Source organism: Artemia sp. Qi Xiang Cuo, chromosome 9 (assembly GCF_049724085.1).
Source record: "Artemia sp. Qi Xiang Cuo chromosome 9, ASM4972408v1, whole genome shotgun sequence".
In the NCBI taxonomy this organism is placed as follows: Eukaryota; Metazoa; Arthropoda; class Branchiopoda; order Anostraca; family Artemiidae; genus Artemia; species Artemia sp. Qi Xiang Cuo.
Window position 1 is genome coordinate 52,999,514 of NC_142802.1, and position 19,277 is coordinate 53,018,790.

At 38.3% G+C, this 19,277-nt stretch overlaps 1 protein-coding gene across 4 annotated transcripts in view; it reads right to left on the reverse strand.

Annotated features, from left to right (window-relative positions):
• Positions 1 to 19,277, reverse strand: part of Idi (Isopentenyl-diphosphate delta isomerase) — a 97,975-nt gene that overhangs the window by 18,738 nt on the left and 59,960 nt on the right. For 2 of the 4 annotated variants that reach the window (XM_089094710.1, XM_089094709.1), the window contains exons 2-3: positions 12,860 to 12,912; positions 3,429 to 3,561 (exon numbers count right to left, since the gene is read on the reverse strand). In XM_089094710.1, the coding sequence (XP_088950836.1) occupies positions 3,429 to 3,443 (15 nt within the window). In that variant the 5' untranslated portion in view covers positions 3,444 to 3,561; positions 12,860 to 12,912. The remainder of the gene's footprint in view (positions 1 to 3,428; positions 3,562 to 12,859; positions 12,913 to 19,277) is intronic. The other 2 variants (XM_089094711.1, XM_089094712.1) reach the window with 1 other exon arrangement.

Genomic DNA, 19,277 nt, shown 5'->3' on the forward strand with positions numbered 1-19,277 from the left:
TCTGATTATAGTGGCTTCATATATCAACTCATGGGTGCTCTTGCAGTGCAAGCAAAAGCTGGCATATTTTTTTACCGAAATTGCACCTTATTAAGTTGTTTTCCGTGTGTTTTCTAAAAGTAAGGAGCAACATTAAAACTTAAAACGAACAGAAATTATTCGTAAATGAGGGCGATTGTCCCCCTCCTCAACACCTCGCTCTTCAAGCTACTGTTTTTGGTACTTTAAAAAAAGTTACTTATTGTTCTAATTACACGACCCTGGTGTTTTAGGAATCGTTTGGTAAAGAATTGGGAAAAAATTTAAACTTTAGTTCAAAGATAGAGATGTTGATGAGGGGGCAACCACCCTCATGTGCGTATTCTGTTTTAATTTTTAGTGTTGCTCCTGACTTTCAGTTGAATTTTTTTTTCTGATCGTTATTTAAATAACGCCAGGATACCTGGCTTCACCTCCACGGAAAAATCCCCCTCCCCATAGAAATATCCCCTGGACAATTCAATCCTGGTGAAAATTTACATCGGACAATTACCCTTAACATCTCCACGCGTAAAATTAAATCGGTGCTGAGAAAGCAAGACATATAAATAAATTTCGCATATGAATTCTGGCAAATTCACCCAGTGTAAAATTTCTTCTTAAAATTTCACCCCCTGGAAACTATCCTCTCCATTGAAAATTCTTCAGGCAGAAAATTCTTCCTCCCCTCCCCACCTGGAAAATGTATGCATACTTCCAAATAAATAATAGAACAAAGGGTGATTTTATAACTTAGAAACTTTCCCCCAGGGGCTGAAGGGGGTCAGTTTATCTCCAAAAAAATAGTTATTGGGCCTTTCAACTATGCTGAAGAAAAAAGCTATCTCAAAATTTTGATCAGACAAGTGTGGGAAATAAGTGACGTGGGAGGGAGCCTAGTTGCCCTCCAATTTTTCGGTCACTTAAAAAGGGCACTAGAACTTTTCATTTCCATGAAAATAAGCCATATCCCGATGTTCTAGACCCACTGGGTCGATACGATCACCCCTGGAAAAAAACAACAAAAAAACAAATTAACACGCATCCGTCATGTATCTTCTGGTAAAAATTACTAAATTCCACATTTTTGCAGATATGAGCTTGAAACATTTTCATTAAAAAATATGACTTCAAGGGGGTCCCCCTTTATCCGAAAATCAGACAAATTTTCTCAGACTCGTAGCTTTTGATGGGTAAGACTAAACTTAATGAAACTTAATGTGTCGAAACACCTCCATCATATAAGTAATAATTCTGTTTGTTTTAAGTTTTAATGTTACTCCTTACTTTCAATTGAAAAAACTTGTTTTGTTTATTTAATGAACCTTAGAGACAATAATTTTTCTAAAGGTAATGGAAAAAGTATGTCAATTAAAGTAAAAGTAAATAAAAATGAAAAAAGTATGTAATTACAAAAAATACACAAAACAATAGCCTACTTACAAAAAATAAGATATAAACTCCATGCATTCAGTTCTGTTGAGCAATGCCGAAGCGTTGGACGGATATTTTTTAACAATATCGACAGTTTTGAACTTGGTTATCAAACACCAAAATATTTAATGCCTTTAGACTCAGTGTTTACAAAAGGTAACGCATTATCAAAGCAGTTTATTCAAAACAAAACATTGAAACTAAGATTAAGAAAATCAAATAAAAAATTTTGATCCAATATTTTTAATTTAATTTTGAATACAAGAAAACAATATATTTGACAACTTTGTACATCATAATTGTAAAAAAAAATTAAATCTTTTTCAAAATGACAACTAGATAAATACAATCACTCCTAGAAAAAAAATGATAATAAAACACAAAAAACGTTCCGTTCAGGGAAAAAATACAGGAATTCTCAGCATTCCGTCCAGGGGAACCATTTCTGATTATAGTGGCTTCATATATCAACTCATGGGTGCTCTTGCAGTGCAAGCAAAAGTTGGCATATTTTTACCGAAATTGCACCTTATTAAGTTGTTTTCCGTGTGTTTTCTATAATTATATTAACTTGCTTTTGTCTAATAACTGTACTAATTCCTAATAAACAAATACATGTTTAGGATCACCATAAAAAGCTGATTCTTTTATTGAATGATATCAAAAGTTAGGCTCTTATGCTTTCGTTATTGACAAGGATCCTTATTTACTTACCATTCATTACTACGAAGAATTTGATTTTTTTTGTTGCTCCGACCAAACCATATAGAAAAAAATATTTTTGGAAAACTGGGAAGGGGTCATTCCGTCACAAATTATAACTGAAATTTTTCTTATTAAAGGTCAAATTCTATTGGCAGGTAGCCAACATGGGGCAACGCAAATTTGTTCAATACTTTCCCCCTATTCTGCTCTCTTTTCTTTGGTTTCCTTATAATTAATTTATAGTTCCAAATTTCCAGGGGTTCATGGCCCCCCTCTGCCAGCACCCATGAATTAGTTTCACTGTAATTATACAAAAAAATTATTATAATGTCTGTAACTGTAGGAGGCCCTAGGATTCTGACTTCAAAAGTCGACTCTGCAAACCACGTTGAATTTAGTTATGTACAGGATTCATATTCAGCCAAATTAACACAAAATAGCACAAAATCCTTTTTACTACGACTCCCAGCCTTCCTAATAGAGTGGTTAGGTCGCTAGACTTAAAATCCTTTGTCCGTAAGGACGGGGGAGTCCTGGTGTCGCTGTTTATTTGGTTTGGGAGGGTGGTAAGTGGTGTGACCCTGTAAGCTCAGCCAGAGTTGACCTAGTTCTAAATGGGTATCTTGAGAAATCTGGGGGAGGTAAACAGAAAGGGTTTGTAAAAAAAGAGGATGGCTGGCCTCCAACCTGCCCCCCCCCCCTTACCATTGCACTTTCTAGGTGAAGGTCCATGAATCATTTTCGGCCAAATTAACACAAAATCCTGTTTACTACGACTCCCAGCCGTCCTAGCCGAGTGGTTAGGCTACTAGACTTGAAATCCTTTGTCCGTAAGGACAGGAGAGTCCTGGCGTCGCTGTTTATTTGGTTTGAGAGGGTGGTAAGTGGCGTGACTCTGTAAGTTCAGCCAGAGTTGACCTAGCTCTAAATGGGTACCTTGAGAAATCTGGGGGAGGTAAACAGAAATGGTGTGTGAAAACAGAGGATGGCTGGCCTCCAACCTGTCCCCTCACCATTGCACTTTCTAGGTGAAGGTCCATGAAACGGTGATCAGCACCAACGATAGGTACTGTAAAGGCCAATGCTCTGTTCTTTACCTTCTTTTTATCTTTTACTGGTTTGGAATCCATTCTGAAAATACTGTGTTTGAAAAAACTTAAATTCTAAAGGCAGGCTAAAGCTACAAATCCAAGCAGCCTGAATTTCTGAAGAATTATTTTTACGGACACTGATTGTTATGCTATTAGTGTAACATAATGATTTTTACTTACCATTTGAAGTGACATATTCCCTGATTAATGTGCTATTACGAACACTTGCACAAGAAAAATTTATATTTGCATACAAAGCAAATAGTGAAAAACCTGATCTTATCTGAGCCAAGGATTTGTAGGTTTCCCCGTCCTGAAATAAATAGATTTAATCAGATGTAATCTATGAAATTATGGTAATATTGTTATTACATTAAGCTAAAAAAAAGATAAAAAAAAAGGCTAAGCCTATTCCAACAAAAACTAAGCGAGTCGGAGTTATGATAACGATTTGACTGGAGTAGATGAACTACAGTCAAGGAAATTAGAGCAATGCATTTTGGGAACGGAGCGGATATGTTTCAAGAATAACTTTTGGGACATCTATGGGCCTTTCTGACGTGAGGTTCCAAGCGCCCGGTGCAATGGCCCCTTGAATCGTTTAGGTCTTCTTTGAGGAATGAATAACACCACTCCACCTGGTAATAAGGCAGATGAAATGATAGATCATTCTACCACTCCTCCTTTCATTACAAAGATCATATTAGGCGCAAAAACTAAAATAGCACATTAATGATTCAAGTTCTAACTTCCCATATAGTTTGGCTGGGATCTGACATCTTTTTCTAGAAGATGTGCTTATGGCAAGAATGTTGGGACTCCCTCTCAGCTTCCCCCTTCACTAGACATATTGAGCATGGGCACAATCATGAGGGGGGGGGGGGCAGAAGGGCCATGGTCCCCCCTGGAAATTTGGGACTATAAATTAATTATAAGGACACTAAAGGAAAGAGAGCAGAATAGGGAAAACCCAAGGAAAAAGGTTTATTGCCCCCTTGTTGGCGGCCTGCCAATAGGTTTTGACCCACAATAAGGAAAATACAAGTTTTAACTTGTGAATGAGTAACCCTTAACCAGTTTTCCACAAACATTTTTTCTATATGATTTGGCTGGAGCAAAAAAAAAATCAAGTTCTTCTAAGTAACGAATGGTAAGTAAATAACGATCCTTGTCAATAACGAAAGTATAAGAGTTCTAACTCTTGATATCAGTCAGTCAAAGAATCAGCTTTTTATGGTCATCCGAAATATTTATTTGTTCATTAGTAATTAATGCAGCTATTAGAACACAAGAAATTTCGTATAATTATAGAAACCACAAGGAAAACAACTTAATAAGGGGCAATTTCGGCAAGAACATGCCGTCAACTTTTGCTTGCATACCAAGAGTACCGATGAGCTAATAAATGAAGCAACTATAATCAGAAATGTTTATCCTGAACGGAACGCTGGGAATTTCTGTATTTTGCCCCTAAACGGATAGGTTGTTTTTATTCTATCATAATTTTTTTCCAAGAGTGATTGCACTTATCCAGTTGTCAATTTGAAAAAGACGAAATTTCTAACAATGATATAGCATGAAGGTGTCAAATATGGCCTTTGGTGTTCAAAATTAAATTAAAAATATTGAAGTAAGAATTTGTATTTATTTTCTTAATCTTAGTTTTAATGTTTCACTTTCAACAAACTACTTTGATAATGCGTTACTTATTATAAACACTGAGTCTAAAGGCATTAAATATTTGGGTGTTTGATAACCAAGTTCAAAACTGTCAATATCTTTAAAAAAAAAAACCGTCCAACGGTTTGGTATTGCTCAACAGAACTAAATGCTGGGAGTTTATATCTTAGTTTTTGTAAGTAGGCTTTGTTTTGTGTATTTTTTGTAATTACTTACTTTTTTCATTTTTATATACTTTTACTTTAATTGACATACTTTTTCATTGCCTTTAGAAAATTGTTTGTCTCTTAGCTTCATTAAATAAAAAAACAAGTTTTTCCTACTTAAAGTAAGGATCAACATTAAATTTTAAACGGAAAGAAATTATTACGTATACGACGGGGTTACCCCCCTCCTCAACACCTCACTCATCGCGCTACAGTTTTTGGCACTTTAAAAAAAGTTTCTTATTGTTCTAATTAAAAGACCCTTGTGTTTCACGAGTTATTTTTAAAGAATTGGGACAAAATAAACTTTAGCGTAAAGAGGTAGATGTTGAGGAGGGGACAACCCCCCTTATATAAGTGATAATTTCTGCTCGTTTTAAGTTTTAATATTGCTCCTTACTTCCAGTTAAAAAAAATCTTTTTTTTTACGATCGTTTTTTTTTAAATAGCGCCAGGATACCTGGCTCCACCTCCACGGAAAAATCCCCCTCCGCATAGAAATATCCTTTGGGCAATTCAATCCTGGCGAAAATTTGTCCCGGAAAATTACCCTTAACATCTCCACGCGTAAAATTGAATCGGTAAAGTGAAAGCAAGACATATAAAGAAATTTTGTATATGAATTCTGGCAAATTCTCCCAGTTTAGAATTTCCTCTGTAAATTTCACCCACCTGGAAACTATCCTCTCCATTGAAAATTCTCCCAGCAGAAAATTCGTCCTCCCCTCCCCACCCACAAAATGTAAGCATACTTCCGAATAAGAAATAAAACAATGGGCGATTTTTATAACTTAGAAACCTTCCCCCAGGGGCTGAAGGGGGTCATTTTATCTTAAAAAACATAGATTAGCTGTAAAAGCATATTAGCTGTATAGAGAAACATTCTAATTAATTCCTACCCCCTCCCCCTTTCTCTTTCAATGTTCATATGACGCCTCATGAAGAGCAAGCAGTTTGTCCCTTAAAATGTGCTTTTGTAGGAATCTACCCTATCCCGACCTAAACAATGACTCACTTCGCCCTCAATATAGCTGATACGTAATTACAGATCACCAAATGTAGGCTAATTTCGTTACAAATAAAGCGAATCAACTTGATTGAATCCAGCACTACCACCGTGTGGCATTACTTCTTTTGCCACTTGGAAGCCTAAAATACAGTTATTGATACTTTTAAATCAATTAGCTTCTCAGGATTTTAAATTGATTGCAAATTTGTCCTCTTCGGGGTAAAGTCGTAGTTTGATGCCCTAAACCACCTAAACTGTCACCCAACCACCATTGATATTTCGGCGTCTGCCCCCCCCCTGGAAAATTTTCTGCCGGTGCCCTGGATATTGAACGGGTAATGTACTCTGTAAAAGCACAAGTAAGGCTTTAGCTGTTATTTCTGACTGTTTTCAGGAGAGATTCAACTATTGTTTTTGGTAGATGCCCAGATAACCCAAAATACCCCCCCCCAATATAAGGTAAAAAAAGGGCCTAGAGCTCCAACAAGCAAAACTACAACGTCAGCCCGTACTTGCTATCCAGTTTAGTTGATTCTGAACAAGCCCTTTATGCAAATTTTCGAATGACAAGACTTCAGGGAGCTCGTCCCCCAAAAGAGGTAAGATCATGACCAGATCCAATAAAGAACAAAGGGTAAATCAGCTCTCCCCTCTCAGTTAGTTTTGTTGGCACTCTGTCAAACCAATATGGCAGATATTCCGATTACACAAATATAGAAGCTGGCGTCCCATTCTAGCACATGTGCAGATTACAAGAAACAAGAGGCCCTCCCCTGGTCCCCTTTTTGCTAAGTGGTTGGACCGGGCATGGGCTCCCAAACCCAAAACACAATTAGGGCATTATATCTTCATTCCTGTTGAGTTTCAACGACCATTTCTGAAAGATATATTGACGTCAACAAATCAGGGTCACCCTCCCCCCTTGAATCCAAGTAGTTTCCAGCATTGACCTTTCCAAAATCAATTCCAAGAACCCTATAACATATACATAATTTATATTTCAGGTCTCGACGAGATTTTTTCATGTTCTGATAGAGCCAAAAATTACAAGGTTTCAAAATTTTTTTTTTCTTGTTTATACTATTTTTGCGCTAGGATTAGATGATTCCTTTTTTTACTTTAAAATTATTCGCTATCTAGTGAATTTCAGAATAAGTTTTCTTCTCCCTTTCATGGTCTCTATACCGGGTAAAAAACTGTTACTACAGGACGGCTTGAACGTTGATCCTTCTTCTCCTGAATCTGTGATAAATTTGCCCAACTACTTCGAAGGTAAGACATTGAGACTATTGATGGTTCGATCATCACTTACGTTAAATGAAGCTAAAGCGAAACATGATTTTAAGTTTCTGATTTGTTAAATAGAGCATTGTAATAGAAACTTTGAAGGGCTAGTACATTTTTAACATTCAAAAGTGATTGGAGGAAAACTAACATCCCTCCTATGCCCACTATTTCCCTTAAAACGTCCAATAAAAATTTTGAGATAGCCATTTTGTTCAACGTAGTTAAAAAGTCCGGAAATTATGTCTTTGAGGATAACACTCCCCCCACAGCCCTCAGCGCAAAGGGTTGTAAGTTACGCCCTGGGGGCATATAAGGTTTTATAGAAAGCATTGTCGTAGAAACTTCGAAAAGGGCTCATTCGATTGGAAATTGAAAGCGCTAGTGCCCTATTTAATAGTCAAAAGTGATTGTAGGGCAACTATCGCCCCTCTCAAGCCTACCATTTCCCCAAACACATCCAATCAAAATTTTGAGATGGACATTTTGTTCAACATAGTTGAAAGTTCTGTAAATTAGGTCTTTGCCAGTGTTGTCATAGAAACTTCAAAAAGGACTCATTCAATTGGGAATTGAGAGGACCAGTACCCTCATTAATAGTCAAAAGCAATCGGAGGGCGAATACCCCCCCCCCATACCTATTATTTCCCTTTACTGAATTTGTACTTTACTGAAAAAATTCTTTTAAATGTTTTCACTTATAACTTTGAGAAAACAAAAATTAATTAAGATTTTAAGGAATAAATATCAGCATATGTATATTAAACTGACGATGCACATTGTTTTCAGTAAATTCATTTGGAATTTTTTCAGTAACGTACAAATTTTATTATGGCTTTTAGAAAGCATAGGGTTTAGAACCCTACTCAGACTAATTTCTGCTTGTTTTGAGTTTGACTTATTTTAATTGCTGTTTGTGTTGTGTTTCATTTATTTATTGATACTGATTTGTGGTAGTTGTATGCTTGGTAGATTATTTGATTCTATTTTGTTCATTTTTGATTTATTGGAGTTCTTTACTTTTTTTTGAAAAACTTATTTTATGCAAAGTTTGTTTTGATTAATATTCGGAAAGAGCATAACAAACCGCTTTGGGCGGTGTGCACACTTTATTTTTGGGTCGTTCATGTGGATTATTCAATATTTGCCAAATGGGTTTAGTTTAAATAAAGCAGGCTAGATATTAGTTTTACATCAGTCTTGCAAGCTAATGTTGAAGTGAATTAATTAATTAGGCTAGATATTAGTTTAACATTAGTTTTGCAAGCTTATATTGAAGAGAATCAATAGATTAGGCTAGAGATTAATTTTACATTAGTTTTGCAAGCTAATGTTGAAGTGAATTATTAAATTAGGCAAGATATTGGTTTTAAATTATTTTTGCAAGCTATTGTTGAAGTAAATCAATAAATTAGGCTAGATATTAGTTGGCCTCCCCCAGGCAATTCAGCGTGTCCCTGGGTGGCGATAGGGGAACGCCCTACAGATATGTAGGGTACCTCCACAGGAGGCACGGACCAAGGGGGGACCTTGTCCCTGGGGGTCCATAATAGAAACGGGGGCACCCTCGCCCGGGGTCATAAATACAAGTGGAGGAGGAAGAAGGCCGCTCAAATGTACACTCAAAAGGGCCCACTGGTTTGTCCACAAGTCCCAGGAGTTACAAGCCTTCTCCCAGTAATGGGTTAAATTACATGGTGATGCAGAACACCATCGCGGGAGGATCCTCTATAGGAGGACAACTGCGGCAGGGCGTAAGATCCAGGTCTATGGACAATGGCCTCTGCAAAGGGCTGTCTTGACCCTTTCGGGGTACCTTCAAGACTGGGGACCTTGCGGTCAACTCTATTCCTACTTGAGGAGTGGCGCCCATCGAGGAAATTATAGCCTAGTAAACGACAAAACATTCGCACGGGATTCTGACTAATTGATAATTTTCTGGGTTTGATATGTTTTAACGGGCGTCTTTGGGCTGAAAAACCTCCTAGCTAATTAATCTATTATGGCCTGCCTCCCCGTAGTAGCATAATTTTTGTAGGCATGAACATATAATGTGTCGGAGGTAATAGGTTTGAGATTGTCTGTGCAGGATTTCAACTCCTGTTTATAGAAGAGCATCACCAAGAGCTGAAAACCATGTTGTGACCAAGATGGGCCCAGGATTGCACAAAACCCCTATTCATTGAGGTCCCAGAGACTTCTTGCTGTCCAGTTCTAGGCCGGCTTAAGCACTTCGGTGTAGACTTGAGAAGATATGTGATCCCCGTCCTGCACTGGTATCGGGGATCATTGCTTTTCCTGAGGCGAAAATAACTTCAATGATTTAAAGAACATGAAAATTGGAACTTGGAATTTAACGACGTCAAAAAATGACTATCGTATCGACATTTTGACTGACGAATTCAGACGATTCGAACTGGATTTATTAGGAGTTTCAGAAATTCGTATCCCAGGGGGTAAGAAGTATGAAATTAGGCGATATAGAATTTGTTTACTCAGGCAGGAAGGATGGGGTACATAGACAGGGAGTAGGGCTCATGATGAATAAGGAAGCTGCCAAGTCTTGTCTTTGGCTGGGAAGGTATTAATAATAGAATACAAATTGCTCATTTTATGACTAAAAAGTTCAGGGTCTCAGTTATAGTAGTATATGCCCCAGTAGAACCGACTGACGGAGATACTAGTGACTCAGATGAATTTTGCTTACAGTTACAGGAACAAATAGACAGGGTTCCAGGTAGAAATATGATGTTTTATTAGTAGATTTTAATGCCCAGGTTGGTATAAATAGGGATAGATGGTATCCTAGCCTAGGTGAATTTGGTGTAGGAAAAGAAAATAGTAATGGATACAGACTTTTACAATTTTGTAGGTATAACAATCTAGTTATAACCAATACGGTGTTTGGTCATAAAATGGCTCATAAGATAACATGATATTCACGTGATGGTAAGACAGCAAACCTTATTGATTATGTTACTGTAAACCGAAGACTGGCCGGATCAATACAAGATGCTAGGGTATATAGGAGTGCCGTTATTGATGTTAAAAGTAAAGATCATCATCTAGTAGTGTCAAGGGTTAATTTAAAGCTGAAATATAGGAAGGGTAACTACCTCCCGGGAAGTTATGATGTTGGTAGACTCCAGGATAAGAATTTGAGAGACACTTTCCAGGAACAGTTGAATACTAAACTTGAGATTTTAGGTTGGAATAATTTTAGAAAATTAATTTGTGAAGTTGCTGAAGGTGTCTTAGGGAAGAAAGCTAGAACTGTAGCTAAGAATATTAGTGAAAAAGCTTTATATTTGATAGAAAGGAGAAAGGAATTGTACATAATTACCTTAGTGATAGATCATATGAAAACAAAAGGAATGTAAAGAAAGTGGAGAAAGCATTAAAATATAAACTAAGGAAGTGTGAAGTAGAGGCCATGGATAAAATTGCCGATGATCTGGAAGATACAGCTAGACGGCATAATAGTAAAATATTGTACTGGCATGTTAACAAATTGAGAGGGAGTAGTCAATCCGGACTTTGCCCAGTTAAAGATAGGAATGGGGCCGCAATTAGCAATAAGGAAAAAACTACACTAAAAATACACTAAAAAATACACTAAAGTGATTAGTGTTATGTACGAGAATAACTCTGCTGCGGTTAAGGTAGGAAATGAGGTTAGCAGCTGGTTTTGTATTAAATCAGGAGTTAAACAGGGTTGTGTTCTATCCCCCTTTATATGGATTATTTTGATGGACTTTGTCTTAAGGAGCACAGGAAAGGCAATGGGAGACCACGGAATCAAACGGGGAGGAAAAAGTCTCCTGAACTTAGATTATGCTGATGATTTAAGCATCCTAGAGGAAAGTGTGAGCAAAATGAATGACGTTTTAGAAGTTTTGTGAGTTCAGGGTGCTAGAATAGGGTTAAAAACTAATGTTAAGAAGACTACTTCACTAAGGCTAGGAATAAGTGAAGAAGAAAAGGTGAAGTTGGGTAATGAAAAGGTTGATCAGGTGGACAGTTTCACTTACCTTGGTAGTATTATTAGTAAAGATGGTGGGAGCAGTGAAGATATCAAAAGTAGAATAGCCAAGGCTCAGGGTGTTTTTTCACAGTTAAAAAAAGTTTTGAAGAATGGGAAGATAAGTCTGCAAACCTAGATTAGAATATTAGAAGCTACAGTGATGACAGTGGTCAAATATGGCTCTGAAGCATGGGCGCTCCGAAAAGTGGATGAAGATTTGCTAGATGTGCTAACTGACGGTATTTCAAACAATAGGCTATACGAAAAATGTGGTTCAATACCTCTCTCTAGGGCTATAATGAAAGAAAGGTTGAGGTGGCTAGGGCACGTTGTGCGGATGAAGGATGACAGATTGCCGTAGATTGTTCTTTTCAGCCAACCGTCTAGGGCTAAACGGAAAGCAGGTCGTCCTCGTCTGGGGTGGGAGGAAGTCATAAGGAAAGATTTAAAGCAAATTGGAAATCCTTGGGAGTGCGCAAAAAGGAAGGCATTGAATATATTGGGATGGAGGAGGAGCGTGCGTAGCTGTATTGGCCTCTGGCGGCTTGGTGCTGCGGTGAGTTGTTAGTAGTAGTAGTAGTAGTAGTAGTATTTGTTAAATATAGAAGCATGCCAAATGCTGAATGCTACGGCCTGAGGTTGAATTCACTTCACATTGTATATTATGTAGGCCATTCAGAATGCTTGAATTTGCAAGTGCTTCACTATCACGTGTAGTGTGCAACATGATTTGAAGATCTCCTTACTGTGAATGAGGCTCTTTGAGGGTTTTACAAACAAAAATTATTCAAATACAAACATAAGAATAAGCATGCCTAGCTCATGACCTCGCATTCGACAATATACAGTGGATAGACGGCCTAGAAAAATCAGCACATTCCATAATGCTTTTTGTAATACGACTACTCTCCACTCAGATTCTTATTTCCAGACATCTTGGTTAACTAAATCACAATGGAATGTGTTTAATTGACCTCTGCAATAGCTGTAACTTAACTGTTGTTGAATCGTGGTTCTGACACCACAATCCACACAAATATACATAACTTCACCAAATGGGACAACACGAGCTAGATTAATTAATCAGAATTGATCAGATCAATCAAATCAGATTGACCAGATTTGATCAGAAAGTGGTCTAGAAGATGTATGATCTTTTTTGTGGGCCCTATTCGTATCTTATAAACAACTAGCGATTGCTATTCTAAATAAAAACTAAAGACTGTCGACAAATGCAAAAAGACTCTGAAAAGTGATTGACGTTGAGAGGCTCCAGGAAAAAACAAAGAAAGCACATTGTTTTGCCCTTTCTAACAAGCCCAAGATGTGATGCAAAAACAAAGTAAACATCGGTTTCTAGAAACTCATGGAAGAAAGAAAAAACAAAACAAAAAAATATCCAACTGACTTGTTGTGACACGTTCCAGATTGGTTGATTCCTCACTGCTCAAACTTAACAATCTGAAATGAGAAGGAGCATTTTAAGTAATGCGATGGAATTATATTTCGAATTTATTGTTTAAAAAAAATTTAATTTGTCAATTTTCACAACTCGTAAGGTTGAGCTAACACACTAATTCTTTTCTTCCAACAAGGAGCACATATTTCGTTTCCATTTTACCTTGTATGCGTCAAAATCCACGATCTCAATATGATTTTTACATTGAGCTATAAAGTTCCTAAAGCCCTTGTATAATCTTACCGCACACACCACGAAATTTTGCTGATCGTATTTCATTTTTTTTTCTTAATTTTGTCGTAGTTGGCTTGCGAAGACAGATTTGTTGTTTCTTTTAGCATCAAGGAAGACTCAAACTGAAACTTAAAAGAAAAAATGTTGCATGATATAACACAATATTTATCAGGTTTGTTAAGAACCAAGCATAATGCATGGTGGTGAATAAAAAAATTGTTGTGTAGACAACAAGAAACGAAGAGCAATCGCAGAATAGAGGAAAAAATGGAGCTCATCAAGAACTTGACTCAAAATGGGATCCACTTTTATCAATAAATTAATCGTAAAACATACCCAAGGGATTCTTGCTCTTTAGTTAGTCTTGTATTTTAATTAATCTCTTTAAAACCTGTCATACAAAGAAGTAAAATGACAAAGTATAAACACAAGAAACAAAAACCACTAAATGCACAGAAAAGCGCTTTAATAAAATTCAGAGTCAGTAATAAGACCACGGATGGTTCCATTTCAACAATTGATTAAAGACAAACACTTAAAGTGCAACAAATAGCAACTGAATAAATAACTTGGTAAGTACAGAGGACCAAAGATGGTCAAGGCTCTTTAATCAAGTATTGTATTCAGAAACCTGGTCTTCAACTGAATAATAGGTTCAAAAATGCTGAATTTTCTAACAAGACAGGGATTACAGGTCCAAGGGAGGAAGTAAGGGAGGCATTCTGCTAAGCGGAAGAAACTTATTGAAGTGTTGAATCGTGAGAGTTTGTACAAATATTTTAAAACGATACTAAATATAAATGATGTGGTAGTGCAACAATGTTTCATAGTTTCAAAAGGAGAAAGCGTTCAAAACTTACTTATGACAAAGGATGCATAATATAGACCATCTTGATGTTCAATGTGAGTAAATAGGAATTACTGAGCATGTTTTATTGAGGAGCCAATGGCAAGATCAATGTATCAACTAGCTTGATTCTGCTGATTGAATTTATTTTTCTGGTGGAATTTGCTTCCAGCTGAAGAACCAACTTCAGGCAAATTTTAGCAACAAACTTAGATCAAACCATATCATACTATGATTGTACCGTTAAGAAAACCTCACTACTGCCCTGGATAGTGCAACTTGGCTTCAAAATATCCTCTGCATATAAAACTAGCAACAAATTAAGACCATCAAGGATAAAGGACGAAGGATAAGATAAGATAATATTTATTTTCAAAAGGCTATCACAAGCTCTAATAGAGCCGAATTCGCTTCATATGTCAAAAAAAAAAGAAAAAGCAAAATAAATAATACAGCAACAAAAGAAACACCAATCAAGCATAAAAACGGTCAATAAAAATTTAACGCAAAAAAAAAAAAATCCGAGTCAAAGAACTAAAATGAACTTTGTGCGGATAATGGAAAAAAAACAAACAAAAAGGGTGGGGGATAAAACAAAATCACAGGCAAGAAGAAAAACATTGCCGAATTCGTACTCAAATTCAAATACTGTAAAAAAAAAAAAAAAAAAAAAACCACTTAAAATCAGGCCAAATTAACTGTCAAAATTAAATATTTACAATTAAATAATGAAACACAGTTAAAGGTCAAAGGATTTGAAATTAAAGGTCGAAAATGAAATATAGCATAAATAAATATCACGAAAGGGCAAAATAAAAGTGACCAAAGATAAAGAGAAAAAAAGGACGCATGATTATTGTGAGCATATACCAACAACTAAAACAAGGGACAGAGGAGTTACTTTTGGTGCAGGATATACTTCAGGAATTATTTAGGCGCTCCAGAATAGAGGGGATAAAACTGTTCAGGAACCTTTCAGTACCGGTATGGATCGGTGAATACGTTGGAATTTCCAAGGAAGCTAAGCGGGGGAGTTGGGGTCAAATGGCGTCGCGTAAATCGGGAAAGATGTCCTCAGTACGAGGATTAGATATTGCGGATTTAGCAAAACGCAAACAAATTTGTTCTCTCCTTTCTTTGAACGTGGTGATACGTGCGGATTTAAGGAGAAAGTAGTTTAAAATTTTCTCTCTATGTACATGATTTTAAGCGAACGCTTTTAGACCGACTCAATTTTGTCGCTAAGTTCACTTGAAAGATTCGAATGCCAGACCGGACATGCATATTCTAATAGTGGCCTGATAAATGATAAATAAACACGGGGGAAAACCATCTTAGGGCAATTAAATTTGTTTAAACGTTTTAACGTAGATAATGAAACATTTGCTTGTTTAACGATATTTGAAACATGCATGTTCCACTTGATATTGTTTGAGATTGTGACACCAAGGAGTTTAACATGTTTCAAAAGCATTTCGGGTGGGATAGGGTTAAGGAAAGCGGAAATGGATTTCAAGAAATTTATCGTCATTATATTTGGTTTAGTGGAATATACTCTCATATTTAGGTTCGTAGCTATATCCGAAATATTGGTTAGTATTTCGAGGGGGTCACTTTTAATATTCCTGTGACATACTTCAAGGATCGACATGTCATCCACGTATTTCCACCTTTGGGGGAAATTCTTACCAATATCGTTAATCGTAACTAGAAATAAAAGTGGTCCCAATAAGGTCCCTTGAGGAATTCCACAATATATAGGGAGGGGGTTAGAGAAAATATTTTTTTTATTTTACAACTTGAGATCTATTTGAAAGAAACGATATACCAATATTTACTAACAGAGGATCAAGTTCAAAATTAACCAGTAGTGAACATATTAGGGTTCACTCAAACATTTGATTTATCAAGGTTACTTACGATGGTATGCATTAAGTGCACAAGATAATGGGCGGTGGAAGTTTTCCTTATGTTACCCAACTGCCGGGTGTCAATACGTGGGCAAATTTTAACTTTAAGTCAGTCATAGAAGAGACCTTTATAAAGTTTGGAAAAAAACTGAGGTGAGTGTAATAGGACGAATGTCGGCGGAAGTCAGACTGGTATATTTTTTGGGACAGGTGTTATAAAACCTTGTTTCCAGCAATTTGGAAATTTACCAAATTTTGTGATGTGGTTGAAAATATTTGATAAAGGCTCAGCAATCCTGAAGCCCTTGCTGATTCCAGGTGGGAATCAAAGGTCAAGCTAAGCTTGTATACCTCCATGGCAGTGATGGTAGCTACAGGCAATGAGGCTCGATCTTCCGTCCCTGGGCAGCAGAGGAAATCCGTCAGCGCACCTCAAAGCGGCGGAAGGGTGTAAACACCACTGAGCTCCACGCCGAGCAATTTGGTGGCCAACGCGCTCCGGGTGACCCGCAAGACTGGGGACCTTGCGGTCAACTCTATTCCCAAGAAACACCGATGGATCTGAGACCTAGAAGAAAAGTTGTAACGGCTACGGCGTCCCCGGCAAGCGATGCGGCCCCTGTATTGGCGCGGGTGTCGAGTAGTAAACAAGCCAACCATACTACGGCGTTCCCGGCAGGCGACGCGACTTCGAATATGGCGGCGAAGTCGAAAAATCCTTTTCATGCCATAAATCTAGGAAAACCCACTACAGTCATTAAACAGGCAAAATCTAGCATAAATGTGGGATGCTGGAATGTAAGATCCGTCAAACAAGAAGCCACGCAAGTTTTTCTTGTCCATGAGATGGAGAAGTACAACATAGACATACTTTGCATATTCGAGACCAGAATTTCAGGTTCTGGCTCCATAGTTATTACAGCTCCTGAAACGCTACATCAATTCCATTTATTCTACTCCGGAGTAGAGGATAATTCGGGACTCCACGGAGTTGGTTTCATCATGAACCAAAGAACCAGAAATGCTCTCCTAGAATGGGAACCAGTCTCCTGTAGACTTGCCAGAATCAGACTAAAAGGAAACCCCGCAAATGTGTCAATAATTTCTACCTATGCCCCCACCCGTGACGCTGCTGATACGACCAAGGATTATTTCTACGGCGAGCTACAGCAGCTGTCTTCTTCTGTTGCCGCACGTGATTACTTGAATGTTGCTGGAGACTTCAAAGCAAGAGTTGGTCCCTCTGACCAAACCACAAGACAAGTCCTGGGAAAATTTGGACAAGGTCACAGATGCAAGAATGGGCAAAGGTTGTTAAACTACGCCTTGATGAACCACGTTGTTGTCACCAATACCATATTTCAGCCTAAACCTAGCCACCTTTTAACTTGACATTCAAATGACGGTGTCACTAAGGCTCAAATAGACTTCATTCTCGTACACCAGCGCTGGAGAAGCTCCGTACAGGACTCTCGCTCTTACAACGGCGCGAACACAGGCTCGCAGTCTGGGTCTGACCACATGATTGTTGCTGCAAAAATTTTGCTACGTCTTGCAACTCGGAGGAAAAACAAACCCAAGGCCGGATTCGACATCGGTAAGCTCCAAGACAAAGAAGTTCGGTAGGCCCTCAATTTGGAACTGACTAACCGATTTGACGCCCTCAGTTCTGATTAAAACCCAACCCTCAGAAGAGATGGGAGACCTTTAAAACTGTGATGACAGCGACTGCTGATGAGATCCTAGGCCGCGAAAAAAACACACGACATCACTGGATTACCGCTAGGACCCTGTCAATAGTCGGTGAGCGAAGACAAAAGATGAGCGGCCCTAAAGAAGAAACAAAAGAGCTGCGCAGACAGGTAAAACGCTCTGTTCATCTGGACCGCCGCCAAATGTGGGAAGATGCTACCGTGTCAATAGAGAAAGCAACACGCTCACATGATACCCACAAGCTTTACCAGATCCTGAAAGAGTCCGCTGGTAAGAAGGCTGCTGTCTCAGAAATACTCAAAGACAGATCAGGAAAAAACATCAGTCGTCAGAAGGAGTATCTAGCAACGATCATTTTTAGATCCTCCTAAACCCAACCCCGTCATCTGTTACTGATTCTTTCCCACCTCCCATTTCTAAAGAAACCTGCGTTCTCGAGCAGGACTTACCGATCAGAGCCGAAATACTGAAAGCAATCCAGACCCTGAAGAACCACAAAGCCCCAGGTGAAGACGGCCTCCCCGGAAGTGTACAAACAATGCCCTGAGGTCACTGCTGAACAGCTCCATGGCATTCTCGAATAAGTGTGGAGGACCAATTCTTTCCCAAAAGATTGGAAGACATCAGTCATTCTCCCTTTCTATAAGAAAGGAGATAAAACCAAATGCAAAAATTACCGCGGAATAAGTCTTATAGACATTGCGGTCAAAATATTTGGGATCATACTCTTGAACCGCTTCAAAGGGGCAAGGGAGGAAAGAACCCGAGAAAATCAAGCCGGCTTTCGGCCAGGTAGAGGCTGTACTGATAATATCTTCGTTTTTCGCCTCATTATCCAGCAGTTTGAAAGGTACAATCTACCCCTGATCTTGATGTTCCTGGACTTCATTGCCGCCTTCGACTCTGTCACTCGCCAGAAACTTTGGAAGATCCTAGAGAATGACGGAATGCCGCTGAAGTTTGTTGAACTGATGAAGGCATACTATGACGCGTCAGTGAGCCAAGTTCGAGTCTATGGTGAAGAAACTGAAGAATTCCTTGTTGAGTTCGGAGTAAAACAAGGGTGTGTCCTCTCTCCGACTCTGTTCAATTATTGCGTCGATTGGGTGCTTGAAAACGCACTGTCGTCCTATCCAGTAGTTCAGATCGGACAGAATCTTTCACTGACTGACCTCGATTATCCGGATGATGTTGGCCTCCTGTCAGAACCCGTAGAAGCTCAAAACATGCTTGACAACGTGGTGGCCTGGGCAGACCTGATCGGCTTGAAAGTCAGCACAGAGAAAACGAAATTCATGGCTATTAACCACGACACAGAACCATTCACACTAACTGTCAATCAAGTTCAGTTGGAGAAAATCAACTGTTTTACATACTTAGGCTCCCAAATATGCATTGACGGATCCCCCGACACTGATATCCAACACAGAATACAGAAAGCGCAGACAGTCTTTGCCTCCCTTCGGAAACCCTAATGGAATCACCGCAAAGTCAGTGTCCGAACGAAAGTTCGAATCTACATGGCACTAGTCCGCACCGTTCTCCCTTACGGATGTGAAACATGGTCGGTAAAACTACAGCATGAGAATACCCTGAAGGTGTTTGAGCAGACTTGTCTGCGAAGAATTCTCAGAATACAGCTGCGTGACCGTATTTCTAGCGC